Source organism: Nanorana parkeri, unplaced genomic scaffold, assembly GCF_000935625.1.
Source record: "Nanorana parkeri isolate BGI_ZX_2015 unplaced genomic scaffold, ASM93562v1 scaffold1320, whole genome shotgun sequence".
In the NCBI taxonomy this organism is placed as follows: Eukaryota; Metazoa; Chordata; class Amphibia; order Anura; family Dicroglossidae; genus Nanorana; species Nanorana parkeri.
Genome location: NW_017307588.1, coordinates 239,954 through 257,822, shown reverse-complemented (window position 1 = coordinate 257,822; position 17,869 = coordinate 239,954). Strand labels below are relative to the sequence as shown.

Below are 17,869 nucleotides of genomic sequence, written 5' to 3'. Positions count from 1 at the left end.
TGGCTTTCCCCCCACACTCCAAACACATGCTGGTAGGTCATAATTGGCCCCTGTCTACATTGGCCCTGTATGCATGTGTGATAGGGACCTTAGGATTGTAAGCTCCTTGGGGGCAGGGGCAGGGACTGATGTGATGTAAAGCGCTTGCCCTATATAAAGAATGATGTGAATGTGCTGTAGAGCGCTGGTCCTACAAGAGTTCCTGTATGTATTGAGCTCTTTGACTCAAGTCCATTACTACATCTGCCGCAGTTCTCCTCCCGAGTAACGAGTCCTTTAAAAACGCATTGAGCAAAAACAGAATTTAATTTGATAATTTACAGACAGCAGGAGCCGGTACAGAATAAACAAATCTGCTTATATACTTTATTATTAGTGCTTATATTGCTAGAAATAAAACATCTGGATTTCTCTTTTAGCATACGGAATCGTTCAGACTTTTCCTAACCATTGTTTGCTTGAAGATATATCGTAAGAAGGACCGATGGGGAGAGGTGGCGCGTACATCCTCCTCCTCCTCCTCACCACCACCACCACAGACGGCGCAGCACACACCACCTGACCCCTCGTCAGTCCTCCACACTTCAGTGACCACTCTCTCTCTTTCTCTCACTCTCTCCTACTCACAGGGACAAACAAAAATAAAAGGAAAAAAAACCCAAACTGTTGAACCAAAAAAAAAACAAAAAAACTTTAACGTTGTCAAAGTGTTCCTTGAGAGAGCTGGCATCTTTCACTTTCAGCATATACAGTACTTTCCTTCAGTGCCATTCAAGCTGCTCTCCATCTCCAGCCAATAGGCAGCTTGTAAACCATCAGCAAAGGAGGATCAACGCTGAACACGATGGCTGCTCGCTCCCCCCTTTTTTCTGAGAAGGCTCCTCTGCTGGCATAAACTCGAACGCACGTCAGAAAAAGATGGCGGAAAGTGGGAAAGACTGGATCCAAAAACACGTTGCATTGATTTACAGAAGAGACCGCGTCTTCCAATGCCGCCTTGGCGGAGGGGGGGAAAAAAAAAAAAAAAAAAAGAACCCAAATATACAGGTAGTTCCACAGTCCAGTGACTGGGGACCGGAGTCCGTGGAAGAGCTTCCTCAGTGTCGCCTCATTTTTACTTTCCGGGCCGGGCTTCCCTCGTCCTCCCCCGTGTCTGTGTGGTTGTCCACGTACTCGTAGGGCCTCCTCCAATAGTTCTCAGAGCTGACTATGCTCCTTCTCCTTGGTTTTGGTAAAACTACAGATCTTCGGTTTTCTTCTTTATCCATTTCAAGAACACGAGGTCTGAGGGGAAAAAAACAAATCCAGAGGGTTTAATTTAACGGTCCAGCTGCTGCCTCAAACGGATTTCATACACATGTCAATCAGGGAAAGGGTTTATGCATTTATTATTTATCAGCATTATAATAATAGGGACCAAAAGGGAAGCTACTCACACGTGACAGCTCAACAGCTCGCTCATGAAAATCATTGATTTAAAGCCCAACCCTGAGCGACAGTACTTTCTAGAGGAAAGAGGGGAAAAACCCATAACAGCTTGGGCTGCAATACCTACCCTCAATCCACAGCCATATTCCCTGCAGTAGTTCCAATACAGGTTTTCCTCACTCTTCTAGGCTGAATTCCACCCGGGAACTGGGAATATGCAGCGAGTAATTCTAGAAGATTGAGGATGAGCTGCGGATGTAATACTACCCGGGGGAAGACTGAGGAGGATGAGCTGTGGATGTAATACTACCCGGGGGAAGACTGAGGAGGATGAGCTGCGAGTGTAATACTACCCGGGGGAAGACTGAGGAGGATGCGCTGCGGATGTAATACTACCCGGGGGATACTGAGGAGGATGTGCTGCGAGTGTAATACTACCCGGGGGAAGACTGAGGATGAGCTGCGGATGTAATACTACCCAGGGGAAGACTGAGGAGGATGAGCTGCGGATGTAATACTACCCGGGGGAAAACTGAGGAGGATGAGCTGCGGATGTAATACTACCCGGGGGAAGACTGAGGAGGATGAGCTGCGAGTGTAATACTACCCGGGGGAAGACTGAGGATGATGAGCTGCGGATGTAATACTACCCGGGGGAAGACTGAGAGGGATGAGCTGCGAGTGTAATACTACCCGTGGGAAGACGGAGGAGGATGAGCTGCGAGTGTAATACTACCCGGGGGAAGACTGAGGAGGATGAGCTGCGAGTGTAATACTACCCGGGGGAAGACTGAGGATGAGCTGCGAGTGTAATACTACCCGGGGGAAGACTGAGGAGGATGAGCTGCGGATGTAATACTACCCGGGGGAAGACTGAGGAGGATGCGCTGTGGATGTAATACTACCCGGGGGATACTGAGGAGGATGTGCTGTGAGTGTAATACTACCCGGGGGAAGACTGAGGAGGATGAGCTGCGAGTGTAATACTACCCGGGGAAGACTGAGGATGAGCTGCGAGTGTAATACTAACCGGGGGAAGAATGAGGAGGATGAGCTGCGAGTGTAATACTACCCGGGGATAGACTGAGGAGGATGTGCTGTGAGTGTAATTCCACCCGGGAAGATTGAGGAGGATGTGCTGCGAGTGTAATTCCACCCAGGAAGATGGAGTAGGATGTGCTGCAAGTGGAGAGCGTTATGGAACTTTCACTAAATTTGTGTATTTAAACAATTTTCCTGGAGTTTTGCTGTAATTGCAAAGCTCTATTCCCACATTGGAGGGTGGGACCATTGAGGACCTCCAGACACTGGGACTTCAAGCCATTTGTTTCCCCTATTCATGTAAACTGAAGGAAGGTTCTCACAGATTGCAGCTCTTAACCTGGGTACGCAATCTCCTTTATATCTCCTAACCATGCAGTGTAAGGGCCTCTCTGATTGGATTGTTTAGAAGTTCATATGTATGACCAGCTATATAGACAGTATGAACAGAATCAGGAGCAATCACTGACCAAGCATTGGACAACCTAAGAGTAGACGGGAATAATCCATACCTGTGTGCTGCGTCAGGATCAGCTTTGCGGTGGGAGCGTTTTGGTTTCAGGATATGCTGCTTGTTGTTCCCAGACAGTTTTTCAGGGTGATAATTACCACTAAGGGCCTTTTCCAGGCGTGGAGCCTCTGATCTAGTTCTGTCAAAAAAACACCATTTATATCCCCAGTGGGTATAGGCAGAGCAGGATTGCACAGGGTAAGACAAATGATCTTAAAAGCCATAAAATGAAGGGGAGGATGTTTTGATGCCCACAGAAGAGACATGGGAAGGCTGATTACATTGTAACTGCATATACACAATTAAAATCTTAGTGGATTTCCGGCAGGATCAACAGGACTTTCTGTACTTGCAGAAAAAGTACTTTTCTGAAGAAAAAAAAAAAAACACACAACTAATGCAGCCACCATACCTAAGGGCTGGTAAGCTGCAAGATACAGTATGACATGTTTGTCCTTTGGTTTAGAAACACTTTAAAAGCTAAGTTTTGGATGGAACTGGGAAGGGTCGGGATTATATTGCTCTAGGAAAGGAGGTCAATGCCTCCGTGGTTTGTATTGAATGCGGGCATTGTTCCTAGAGTGGAGCACTGACGATTTTCTACTCCATTTAGGAATGTATTGCAGTCTGCGCCCCTAAAGGGGAAATTTCTCCTTTAATAGACACACAGACAAAAAAACACATTGGTAGAGTGGAGACGGGTTCGAACAGATACTACTGAGCTGGACAAATCCCAGGAGCCAGATAACCAATCCTCTTTAAAAGAGGATTTTTTTTATTTTTTTTTTAAAGAGGATTTAAAAAAAAAAACAAAAAAACAGCTGGCACCTAACTATTGAGGTCAGCCTTCAAACTAAATTGGCACACAAGTACTTATACACTTTTCTAGGTCCAGCGCAGAATCACTTATATCTATATAACTATTAAGTTTCACCGTCAATGGAGCTGGCTCCTAACAAAATCCTGAGGGCTTCTGGATTGGATAAATGGATTCTTGAATGCCACATGAATTTGTCCTGTGCATGTATTATATATGACTTCCTGTCCCAACAACTGTGCCCTCAAATTCTTGTACAGGCATGATAGGGACAAGAAGTATAAAATGCTCCCCCCCATGGGGTCTTGGGCATGAATAAAAACAGGACATCAAATTTTACCTCTTCCCCACTCTAAAAAACAAAACCATTTGGTTGGAATTAGACTTTAGTAACAGCACCAAGTGTCTGCACGTGCCATCTGAAACCAGCACCTGTGTGTTCCGGGGTCCTCAGACATAGGTGCCATGAGGATACAGACTTGGTGCTCGTTCACACGACCCATGACAAGGCAAAAGTACCTCGTCTTGTGTTTGGGCTCTGCTGGAAAAAACAGCCAGAGCAACCCAAATGCAAAACAAGGCAATTTGTCAAGGGTAGTGGACAGTTCATACCGTGTTTCCCCGAAAATAAGACTGGCAGGGGGGCGGGAGGGAGCAGCCTCTCCGCTCTGATCCATTACAAGGAGAAACACAGGTGGGTGGGCGAGGGGGCGTGTCTGGTATGGGGCGAAAGGGAGCTGCCTCTCCGCTCTGATGTCATCCAGAGAGCAACAGCGTGCGGGTAGGTGGACGGGCGAGGGGGGCGGGAGGGAGCTGCGGCCGGTCTTCACATGTGAAATTGAATTACATGTGCAGCTACCCCGAAGGTAAGACTTAGCGCTATCTTCAGGGATGTCTGTAATATAAGACCTACCCCAAACTATTTCTTATTTTCGGGGTAGGTCTTATATTACAGAAATCCCCGAGGATAGCACTAGGTCTTATTTTCGGGGTAGGTCTTACTTTCGGGGAAACACGGTACTATTGTGTTCCAGTGGTGTGTGCTTAAAGTATGGAATGCAGTGAGACGTAGTGCAAGCACGTCATACCACAGTGAGCCCATAGAACATAATGAAATATCACTTTGACATTTCAATAAAGAAAAGCAAAATAAAAAGCAAAACATGTGGTGCACATTGGCACTGTCCAGGCACAGCAGCAGCCATGCCCGAGTGTGACTGCTGGTGTGTGAACAATCCCTTAAAGAACAAAATTAGAGCACTGGTACACGCCATACAACTATGCAATGCTTTTAATCTCATCAAGTTGCTGAAGAGCGTGCTCTGTATCATCATCAGAGAATAAAATGTTGCTTTCCTAAGTCAGGATCTACAGTGTTGGGCTCCATGAAAGGACAAAACACAGGAAGTGACAGCTGAAGAGCAGAGGGAGGAGAATGCCAGGTGACGCCAACTATGCTACAAATTCTTCTTCTACACAACCAAAAGGAATGCGAGCATTTGCCTGGGGGAATCGGGATTGCTTGGACGACACCAGGAATCAAAGATGGCTTTTCCTCATAGCAAACCTCAAAATGGTTTCGTATGATTAAGACAACAAAATTGAGGGGAATTTATCAAAACTGAAACAGCTGTACATGGCAACCAATCAGCTTCTCGCTTTTATTTTCAAATATTAAACTGAACAAACTGAAGAGACAAGCCGATGGTTGCATTGCACAGCTGCTCACGATTTTGTCTGCTCCAGTTTTGATAAATAACCCCCCCCCACCAATAGTATTTGTAAGCCAGGGTGGGCAACTATGGCCCCCCAGCTGTGCTTTAATTACAAATCCCATCATACCTCTGGGAGTCATGTCTGTAACTGTCAGTCTTGCAATGCCCCATGGGACTTTTAGTTCTACAAGTGCTGGATTATTTGCCCACCCCAGTTTTTGGCTCATGTATGACATTCAATAGCTTGTAGCAATAACAAGTTTGCTTTACAAAAACAAAGTGAAAGCAATTTTCAAACTTACTTTCTAAGTATTACCACAGCGCGTCTCTCCTTTATGTCTTGTGGTCTAATGCAGTGTGTGATTTCATCTGCTGCGTACCCACTGCAAGGAAAAAAAAAATAAAAATATTATTTATATACCGTATATAAAATCACAATCTTGAAACTTTGTTTTTTACTCAGAAACCACATTGGTCATCTATGGCACAAGTGTAATAACAGTAACCCACACCAACCATGCAGATATCAGGTTTGGATAGCCACTGATAATATATTTCCGGTTGCTGATTTGTGTTAGTGCAGGGGTAGGCAACTCCGGCCCTCCCAGCCGTGCTTTAAACTACAAGTGTACAATGCCAGTCATGCATGTAAGGCCTCAGTCACACGAGAAAAGGCCGGCACGTACAGCTCAGTGCACAGCCTTATCGGGCAGCTCCCGGGAAGGAGAGGTGCTGCGTGTGATTAGTACGCAGGCCCTCTTCTCTATGAGAGTACGTGGCTGTACGCCACCCTACGCGCAGATCCTTACGGGTGCGCCAGATCCATCCTGTCAGCGTACGAGTACGGACACCCGCATGGACGTGCAGGGCGGCGTACTCCCATTGAGAAGATCAGGGCCTGCGTATTAAATCACACACAGCACCTGTCCTTCCCGGGAGCTGCCCGATACGGCGTGCACTGCGCTGTACGTGCCGGCTTTCTCTCATGTGAATGAGGCCTAACTGTCCTGTAGTTTCACAACAGCAGGAGTTGGCCACCCCTGGGTTAGTGCACGACGGTTTATGCCGTTATGAAGGCCAATGTCTGAATCTGCCGCCAGGCACAATCTGCTTATAGTCCCAAACTGTAGCTAAAACATTTTTAAGAACGCAGATATAACAGGGCACAAACAAAACAGTTGATTATAAATAAAAGGTGTGAATGACACTGACTGACACACACTTTCTTCAAGGAGGACCCAGGTAAACTTAACATTGAAGCATTGTCTGTGGACTTGCACCGAGGTGAAGGTACAATGACCATGCTGTATAGGTAAGCAGTGAATACATAATTAATATACAAACGAGCAAACATTGCTGTATGTGTACACAGATTATAAAGAGACAAACAAACCATTATAGTGACTATAGATCTCCTGACACCATTCACTGTTCTAGGACAAAGTCTGGCTTTACATACACCAACAATGCCCGACTGTATACAAAGAACAGACATACCTGGGCAATGCCAACACAAGCATATGTTGAGAAAACTACGCGCGTTACCTTAGCTGCCCTGGTTGAATGGCAAAATATGGATTTGGGGGGGGGGGGGGGGGGGGTCACAATTTCTACAGCAAAAGTCAAGATTTGCAATAAAACGTCAGCAGCCCATTATCTCTGACTGTACTGATCATTCAGATATGAGGGTTTTCATTGTAACTATGCTTCATGCTTATGCATTTGTTTTTTATCAAGTGAGCAAATTTTAATGACAGGTTTACTTTAAACAGATCACAGTCAGGAGGAGAAAGAAGAAACAAAAGAAAGAAAAAGAACAAAAAAAATGAATATACCACAGAACTGGGAAGTATTAAAGTGGACCTTTACACCCTTTTACTAAAATCATATCAGCCTGTAGCTCTGCGTGTTATTCTACTTCCTGGTTGAATGAGGCACTGGTGATGTAACCCTGGCCTTCCTGAGAAATCTCATTTGTAAACTGCAAAAATCTCAAGACATCTCAGAAGGGGACGAAAGTTGTCGTTAGGACACTGTCCTTCCTTCTGGAGGGGGGCTACTTTTGTTCCCCATGGTCCCTGTGTGTGGTGTAATGTAGTCACCGCTCCAAGCTCGCTCTCGGAATGGACTACAAATCTCATGTTTAGTTTACCGATTTGTATTGAGATTGTAGTCCCATCACGGGAGCGAGCTTGGAGTGGTGACTACTTTACAACAAACACAGAACATGGGGAATTCAAGTAGCCCCCCCTCCAGAAGGAAGGACAGTGTCGGCACAAATTCAGAGATGATTTGAGGATCCACAGCCGAGTGATACACAAATAAGTTACATTTTTGTTAATAGTGGAGGTCCTTGAATACATGTTTAAGTTTTTACTCCTGAGTTTAGAGTCACTTTAATCATCTGCAAGAGGTAGAATGGTAAACTCATTGACCAGTAAATATTGCGTCAATCAGTAACCGGCACCATTGGCAGTGTAAGTAGCAGATCATGCCGGCTCCTGAGACACTAGATCCAGTTTCACAGTCTACAGTGTCCTAATATGGCTGCTGTAAGGACAAGCCAGCGGCGGTTCCAAATTTGGAAGACCCGACGAGAACACTCGAGGTCCCTGTCAACATATCCCTAGTCTGTGACAGAAATCGCGCATATGTATTCACAGTGTAAACGAGAAATCACGCTCTGATCACATATCGGGCGCGGATAAAGTAAACCCGATGGACCAGACTCCTACACATCACAATAAATGCCGACATTACTGATATTCAACACTGAGCTCCAGAAATATGAATACAGATCTGTATTCATCAATATGCCATAAATATATCTTGATTAATATATATCAGCTTAAATACCTGAATTTTAGCTGAAATCAGTCTTTTGCAGTGAACTGTACAGCAGGCTTGATAGGAGGAGAGAGCTAAGTGATGGGGGGGGGGGGTTCGGGGGCAACGCAGTGCAATAACCTGATATTGGTTATCGGCCAATATGTTTTATTCAGAACGGATAATTATGGGCCACCTATCAGGCCGATAACTGATATCAGGCTCCGAAACACCAAACCTTGCAGCGGCGGCAGCTGAATGTCAACAGCAGGTAATGGGCCCGACATCGCTCGGCTCGGACCCTATTGATGGCAGTAAAGGGGAGCCTCCACCCCCCCCCCATCCCACCGTGCCAGTGGCTAGATTCCGCATACAACTGTCGGGTCCGCTTCTCTGCTAGGCACTGGCTGTCAGAATAGAAAAGCCCAAGAGGGAAGATGGCTCCATCCGCGCTGTTTAGTAGGGCTGGAGAAATCCATGTGTATGATCAGCTTAATAGTAACGTGTCCTTTGCTATCCTCTTATTTGCAAATACAAAAAACACGCAGCAATACCTACATCAGATGCTTCCCATAAATACAGCAATATTCAATTGGGCACCATTATGTTACAACTGGAAATATCTGATAGCTGTCAGGAAGCGGCTTGTCTAGATCTTTTAAGTTCCACTGGGTGATACAAATATATAATCCGAGGCTTAAAAGCGAATGACTCCTCTGCCCTTTACAGCCGGATTACATAAAACTCTAATAAGGTTACTCCACAGAGCAGCCACCAGTAATCAGATCAGTCAGAACACAAAGATGGCAGATATGACAAGGAAGGCGTTCTTTAGAGAAGTGCTCTTGCTCGTGGGATTTTAGGGCAGGTTCACACCATTTTCCAGACCAGATCTGGTCCAGAAAATGGTGTGAAACTGCCCGCAGATCCAGTGCATTCCAGACCAGACAAAATGAGACCAGCAGTATTTTCTGGTCTGGAACAGAGTGCGCTGGTGTGAACAGAGGCCAGGAATAGCATAGGGATACATTAGGATGCATTTTGGGTCTGGAAAAGATCTGGTCTGGATGTGGTGTGAATGGACACTTAGGCTGGCAAATGCGGTCAAAACAAACTACTAACATTCATGCGGACTCCACACCTGCAGCCTTGCCTAAAGTTTGGAAGGACCTGGAAATAAACATTTGCAGGAAGTGCCAGCACATGAATGACCAGCCTGCTTGGTTTAATCTGAGCATTTGGCAACAGATGACCTGGCTCCCTAGACTGAACTTAAGGCCTCAAAGGGGCGTGCATGCCCGTAAAAAGATCTTGAAGGGAAAGGTTCTGCATGTAATTGGGATAACGCAGCTGCACTTAATTACACGCCGACACATGCGCACCCAAATCTGCACATCCGTGCGGGTCCAGGTGTCCGTACTTCTACAGAGACAGTGCGAGTCCAAGTGCAGTCACCCAGACCCACACAAATGTGCAGGTTGGGGTGGGTGCGACAATTATTAATATTATACAGGATTTATATAGCGGCAACAGTTTGCGCAGCGCTTTACAATATAAGGAACACATTACAATACAATTGAAGACGGTAAGGGGGCCCTGCCCGTGAGGGCTTATGATCTAAAGGGTAATTGCATATAGCTTTTGGCCCTTCTGGGGTCGGTCTTTTTACTGATGTGCGCACCGTACGGACCTGTATGCCCGTGTGAATGAGCCCTAAAATATATGTGTACTGATGAGCCTTGACACACACACACACAGCCTCCTATCCCTAACAGCCAAGGAAGGCTCCATCTTGGCCTCTGCTTGGATTGCAGTTGCCATGGTGCTGCACATGTGATCAGCTATGACACCAGCCATTTGCAGGCTCGGAAGTTTGGTTGAGAGGTGAAATAAGCACACTGACAACTAATAACTGGGAGACATTTAATTGGTGGGTAACTTTCCATACAAAACAAAGACCCCGGCAGGCTACAAATGGCCGCCAAGTTTTTATCTGTTACCACTCTTCTGGAATTCCAGTTTCATGAATAGTATCTCTTGTTTAGGAACTTGATGGGTTCCGAATACTAAAACCACCATCTTCCAGAACGGTTATAATCAAGCCCAATGGTGGTTTTGGTTTACTGGCCCCTCATGCCAAGATGATGACACTTGGCCATCCCCTGACCTGAAGCAGATGGCTTTCTGGGATAGTGACAGATGTAACACGGTGAAGGATAAATGAGACCGGCAGTGCCCTTCAGTTCATACACTCAGCCCTCAGGAATCAGACAAAGGAAGTGACGTGACTAATTGTATCCTCCTCACATGAGCAGGGAGTTCACTTACAAACTGAAATGCACCTAAATACTTGTACTGAGAAAATACAGGGATTCCATCGCCAGATTCCCAAAAATACCAGCTGCACGGCAGACATAGAATGAGGAAGTCCACTTTTTTACAAAAATGTGAGAAAATGAACTTACCGTACCCACACCACTCGGCAACCCACAACCTCTCCCTTTTCATAGCCACACCACTCGGCAACACCCAACTTCTCCCTTCCCCCCTGTTCATAGCCAAACCACTCGGCAACCGACAACCTCTCCCTGTTCATAGCCACACCACTCGGCAACCCACAACCTCTCCCTGCCCCCCTGATCATACACACACCACTCTGCAACTCCTCTCTGCCCCCCTGATCATACACCCACACCACTCGGCAGCCCCCAACCTCTCCCTGTTCATAGCCACACCACTCGGCAACCCCCAACTTCTCCCCTCCCCCCTGTTCATAGCCACACCACTCGGCAACCCACAACCTCTCCCTGTTCATAGCCACACCACTCGGCAACCCCTCCCTGCCCCCTGCACATACACACACACACACACACACACACACACACACACCACTCTGCAACCTCTTCCTGCCCCACTATTCATAGCCACACCACTCGGCAACCCCTCCCTGGCACCCTGTTTGTACCTTTAAGCTGCAAGTGCTAGCCCCACTACCTGCAGCCAGTGTATGGTCCATGCACTACACTGCAGCCCCACAGTTAGTATTAAGCATAACGATTTTATTTAGAGACACCGATTAAAGCAAAGCTCCTAAAGCTGCTGCGTGTCCCCAGAAAATGTCAGTGTAACTGGCTTCTAGCACATTAGGGCAGACTTAAAGCCCAACTCCGGACAGTAGAACCTCTCCAGGTTTATCTCAGTAAACATGCCTTAGCCTCACCTGCTGCCCTCCATTCATGCAGGTTCTCTAGTGTCTTTTGTGTACATGTCCGACTAGTACAAGCCCCCGCCCCAGCGGCTCAGTCATCAGCTCCCCCTGGCCATTCACAATACGGCGCCTGGGGCCACGGTGATAAGCTCTATGGAAGCTGGAACACCCTAGAAGCAGAGTGGGAGCTGTACTGATCTGGCAAATTCAAATTCTTAAGATGCTGAAGAGAGACTGCCTAAATTGTGGTTTGCAGGTGAAAGGCCAAGGCAAGTTTGCCGATATAAACCTGGAAAGCTTTAGACCTGCATCCCAGCTTGGCCACCTACAAGTTCCCCACTCCCCCTTGTTGCTCCATTTTTTCCCCATGGTCCTTGTGTGTGTTGTAAAATAGTCACAGCTCCAATCTCACTCCCGTGATGGACTACAATCTCAATACAAAATCAGTAAACTAAACATGAGATTGTAGTCCATCACGGGGGCAAGCTTGGAGCGGTGACTACTTTACAACACACACAGGGACCATGGGGAACAAAAGTAGCCACCCTCCAGAAGGAAGGACAGTGTCAGCACCAATTCAGAGATGCTTTGAGGACCTACAGCCGAGTGATACACAAATAACATACAATTTTGTTATTAGTTAGGGTACTTGAATGGCTTTCAGATTTAAATCCTGAGTTTAGTGTCACTTTAACCTTGTGCTAGTAACCATCACAGGTGTCTTGCTCAGACCTCCTACCACGCAGCTGTTTTACCAGCCCTCACAATCCTCTTCAAAGCTACCAGCACTCATAGCTACTGGGCTTTCTCTAGCTGCACCTCAACCTAGACCACACATGCATGATGCAATGTGCACTGGACAGCAATAGGATATACATAAAAAACAACCAGAGCTGCTGAGTTATGATAGCTAAGAGCTACTTAACAGCACTACCAAGAAGGACACCGCTGCCGGTTAGCAGGGGTCCAGTATAAAGGATTTCCATTATTTTCTGTGAAGTGTTTTAGGTCTAAACCTGAAGTGAGCATAGCATGCAACTAAGATACAGTTGCAAGCTTATTGTTATACACATCCAGGATGTAAAAGTTATATTTACATGAAAGCAATTATGAAAATGAGGGATTAGAACACCACCCTAAAGCCACCTCTTTCCGCTATACTACTGAATACAACAAAAAATGATGCATTACAATATAGAATGCTGAAATACTGCCATTATCTAATGAAAATACAATTATTGTGGGTTGATGTCTTTAGGAAGCAATTAAACGGTTTGGAAAGTCAAACCTAATGCCGTAAGCACCTGTCAAGTCTCGATATGTTATGTTACATTTTGCTCTGAACTCTATGCCACATACTTCTGTATATATACTCCTATAAGCCACGGATCGGTTAGTCCTCATCCAGTTTCCTATACAATCCTACACTAGTGCTAGCAAGGCTGCTGTGACCACATAGCCTGGTGTTCGTCCCGTCAGATGTGCTTGCAATCAATGACCTATTTCGTACAGCAAAGCAGCCTGGGGTGTTCTTGTGTCCTGTCATCAAGGCATTACCCCGGATTTACTGGGACACATTATGCCATCCTAGCTTGTAAACACCAACTTATCTTAGCAGCTCAGCAGTCTGGAGAAGTACAGGCAACAGTAGCAGTCGAAGAACCACAAGTAACAATATATCTCATCTCCTGTCCTGCTAATCTTCAATGATTATGGTGGAACTCGAAAATGTAAAAGGAACCCTAAAGGACATTTATAGGAGATTGAAATGCAAATTCACCTGCAGTCATGGGGATCTAACCCATCATATAGCCCCTTAAGCCAGTGTTAATACATACTCATACCAGACTAATTGGTAGCTTCTGAGTGATAACAGACCCAAGCATTGCATGTAATGAGATTCACATCAAGGCAGATCCTAGCTCTTTCTCAACCTTTGTAAATGATCTCTAGGGTATATCAATTATTTTATAGCTTATTAGTTGCTGTGACATTACAAATCTATCTTACAACCTTATGGGATCCAACTGAGCAGCAGCAGAACAGACTCACCCTATAACCATCAAGCTCACATCTCTATAGCTGCTGATGGGACTATAAGCACCAGCATGCCCTGCTATTAAGTCATTTGTTTTGCCACTTGAAGTAACAGATTATGTATGAACAGTTTCATCCTCCTGACCGATGATGCCGGTACTTATAAACCCACAGAAACAGAAGATCCACAGGACAATATTCTACCACCATACCACCAGTGGCATGCAGAGGAACTATACATTTCAGCAAACTATATCACACAGCCTGTGACCCCCCCCCCCCGGCAACTTGGCATTTTCAGCTCTTCTGCAGCACAGCTTAAAAAAAAAAAATTTTGGAATTACAAATAAAAGCGTCAACATTGATAAGCTAAGCAACAAGCGGACCGGAATTCAGACCCTCAATGTCGTCGTCCCCCCAGTTACCTGAGCAAGGTGACGCTGCCCCTGTGCACAGGCAAGAAGAGCACCGGCTCAGACACGCGGATGGGCTTGAACTGAAACTTGCAGCCAAAGCACAGGGCTGAGTCGCTGAAGAAGGACACTGAGACGATGGGCCGCTCGAAGATGTGGATGGGGTCCACGTGGGAGACTATACAACCTCCGGGCTGGTAGTCATTGATAACAGCGCTGTTTACGAAGCCGTCGGGGATGAGGCGGTGCTCCACCAGGCGACGGATGACCAGCTCGTGCACCCAGTCCGGGATATCATCCACGTCACCCTTGGGGGGGGGAGGTAAAGAAAAAGACAAGGTCAATGGATCAATAAATTAATATTCAAAAAGGTGCAACTGGTAAGAGTTATTGTTACAAGTGCAAAAATACAGCGGAAATACAGCGGGCCTTCCAAGAAAATGCAAAACCTTCATGAGTAATATTAAACTTACAAACTTTCTAGTAACGAATTTGGATCAAACAAATGTACATTGTCCGGCAAAGCATTTCTTTAGATTTCCGCTCCAAAACTTAAGGTGCCCATACACCTTACGATTATCAGACGATTTTGGTATGCGATCGACTTTTTGGCCGATAATCGTATGTGTGCATTGCAGTGTCCGACCGACAGTACTGTATAAATCGTACGACTTTTGACGGTCAAGCATGTATGAAAACTTTGCTAGATCCTACGATTGTCGTAAGGTTGCTGGCCTTTCCATCCCGTCAAAAGTCGCACACGATCTACACTGCGCATGCGCGAACGAAAATACGGCAAAGCAATCACCGCATTTCGTCCAGGTGCTTTTCGAAAATCGTACGACTATTCGATCATCGGACGAAAAGTTTCGGCCGATAATCGTAAGGTGTATGGGCACCTTTACATTTGTCGTGTTTCTGAACAACTCCAACTCTCAGCTTCCCTGAACTTCCTGACCAATACAAGATCACAAAAGGACAGATCAGACTCCAGCAACTAACCATCTACTAGCTTAAAGAAGAAAGGAGCAGAATGTCTTGCCTTGCTGCGTCTGTGAAGCCACACGCAGCTTACTAGCACACACAAGGGTGGCTCCATAGGACCCCGCAAGGCAAAGGTGCCACCCGAAAACAGGATATCAGGGCCAGTGTAGAGGAAAAGCTGTTTCTGCAGGAAACAAAACTTTTAAACATCAAGAAGCAGCGTCCATCATCAGTGATTTAATCAGCATTTTAAAATCGCTTAAAAACCTTTTGACTGTCGTATTACTTTCTGGGACCCCTCCCCAAATCATCTAGGTGAACTCTACTTGTAAATGGGAAAAAAAAACTGAAGTTGGAATTATATTTTCCTTATTTTCCATCCCCCACATTGCTTGAAGTGACATTGCGTCCCGCTCAGTGTCTGCAACCTCCCTCTGCCAATCCAACCGCTCAGTGTCTGCAACCTCCCTCTGCCAATCCCTGCACTGGCTTCCAATAGCCCAAAGGGAAGCCAAAGATGTATAAACTAACTTTACAGGCACATTTTATATCTACTGACAAACCAAGGGGGGGCCCTGGCCAATGTTACTGTAGGACCCGCTATGATAACTTCAACAGCACCCTGTCTAGCCAGTTAAATGTAAAAGGACGGCACCTATACTTGGATCGCCGATGTGGTTCTGAGCGAGGACGGTTGCCCAGTAGAATAGCCTAAAACTACTGTGGAACACCAAAAACCTGGAGGCTAAAATCCAAAGAGAACGTTGCATGTAAATGCGCCTCAAGCCACTTTGAGGGCAGATTCACAGAGCTGGTCCGGAAAATGGTGTGAACCTGCCCGCAGTTCTAGTGCATTCCAGACCAGACCAAATGAGACATGCAGTATTCTTCTGGTCCGGTCCAGATTGCGCTGGTGTGAACAGAGGACAGAAATAGCATAGGGATACATTTTAGGTCCGGAAACAATCTGGTCTGGTGATCTGGATGTGGTGTGAATGGGCCTTTAGAGCAGAACATCTAAACTAGGGGTAGACAACCTCGGCACTGCAGCTGCTGTGGAACTCCCAAAATGACTGATTGCCGCAGGACTCCCAAGAGGAAGAGGCATGATAGGTTTTATAGTCTCGCCAGAGTGCTGAGGTTGTCTACCCTTGATCTAAACGCAGGAAGAGGTGATCTGGGAAGCTGGGAATTGCTTTATTCTCCCCAATAACGTCTCCTATCTTTAGAAAAGCTGCACCTAGGAGTGCCAGTTCCTCACAGCGAAGGGTTAGAACGCCTGCCAGGTTTTACTCCTGCCTGTGACAGAGTTTTCCCCTCACTTCCTGTTCTGTTGAGACCATATTCACAAGACAGGAAGTTAGGGCGAATCTCCAAGGGCAACACAGACTGGAATAAAAATGCTTTTCTTTAGCAGAATCGAAATCTAGAACCCAATCAGAATTATATCCCAGTCTGGCTCCTTGTTGCAGATTTTTCCTCACTTCCTGTCTGGTGATACTGTTGTCAGAGGAAGTGACAGGAAATATCTCACAGAGCCATGGATAGCAGTAAACTCCTGTCAGGGGGTTCTATTCCTTCCCTACTCCATCCAAAACTGAGAAAAATGTTTTGGTCTGATATGCACTTAAAGGAGAACTATGAGGCGAGTGCTTTTCACTCACCTCATAGTTCTAGCCGACCTGTGACAATGAGACTGTCACAGGTCGGCTCAGTAGATCGGGAGGTGAGCGAACACATACCGGCGTTCGCTCACCTCTCGATCCTGTCACGGCTCTCTGCCGTGACAGTGGAGGGGCTGGATTCCCCCCCTCCCCGCTCTGCCTGTGCTGACTGGCGGAATGGACAGGGGAGGGGGCGGGTACAGCTGGCTCTGCCTCTAGATAGGCAGAGCCAGCAGTCAGTCACGCAGCTGGGCGGATCCCGGCATAATTGTCGGGATCTGCTTCGGCAGAGGCGTCTCAGTATACCGCGAGCTACAGCTCGCGGTATACTGAGCCTAGGGTGATGGGAGGACGCTAGTTTGTGTCCTCCTGTTACCCTAAGGAGAACTATGGGGAAAAGCCTTAACCCCATAGTTCTCCTTTAAAGGAGTTACAGTTCCCTGTCTGATGGGTGGAGAATACAACTGCTGTTGCCACGCAGCACTACACCCCCCCCCGTAACTGGTCTCTCTTCAGCTATGTGGGAGTACCCCCCTTGGGGCTCCTCGGGAGTACCCACCTTGAGGTATAGCCTCCCTTCTCTATTGGTAGTACACACGTGGGTGATGATGCTCTCCAGCTAGTACCACAGTTACCAATACTCCAATGACAGTACAGTCTGGCTAAAAGTAGTCATTAATGCTGCTGCTCTCAGTGGAAAATACCCAGGTCTCTGGGAGTACCCACTTTGCAGTTACATAAGTACCCAGTTTAGCAGAGCCTGCTCTATGGGAGTACTCACCTTAGGGTGCAGTCTATACCCCCCAATATAGGTACCTAGATTTTGTCACGTGCTCCTCCAGCTGATCAGAGTACCCAGGCTGAATCACGTGTTCCCTGCCAGTACCCACGTTAGGTAGTCACGTGTTCCCCAAGACTACCCAACTTGAAACAAAGTCCCCTCTACTGATCACGTGCTTCCCCCGGAGTACCCACCTTGGGGTAGAGGCGCTCCTGGCCCGGGCCCCTTCTCTGTAGCTGGGCCCCGTACGTGTAGCCCTCCCCTCGGATCCCGCTCCGCACCTTCCGCGCCTCCTCCTCCTCTTCCAGCTCCGCCTCTTCGTCCTCCGTGTCCGAGGCCGGCTGCTTCCTCTTCTTCACCTCCCGGGACTGCAGCTTCTCGCGCAGATCGCTGTAGCCGCTGGCGGACATGGCTGGGTTCTGGGGAAGGGGGGCGGGGCTGGCG

General features: G+C 46.8%; 1 protein-coding gene across 1 annotated transcript; it reads right to left on the bottom strand.

Moving 5' to 3' along the window:
- Positions 1–660: 660 nt before the first annotated feature.
- On the bottom strand, positions 661–17,863 carry ALKBH5 (alkB homolog 5, RNA demethylase). The gene is made up of 5 exons (XM_018569307.1): positions 17,620–17,863; positions 14,009–14,304; positions 5,815–5,895; positions 2,982–3,119; positions 661–1,284 (listed from the first exon to the last, which is right to left on the bottom strand). The coding sequence occupies exons 1-5, from the start codon at positions 17,833–17,835 to the stop codon at positions 1,098–1,100; spliced, it is 918 nt and encodes a 305-aa protein (XP_018424809.1). The 5' UTR covers positions 17,836–17,863; the 3' UTR covers positions 661–1,097.
- Positions 17,864–17,869: the final 6 nt, after the last annotated feature.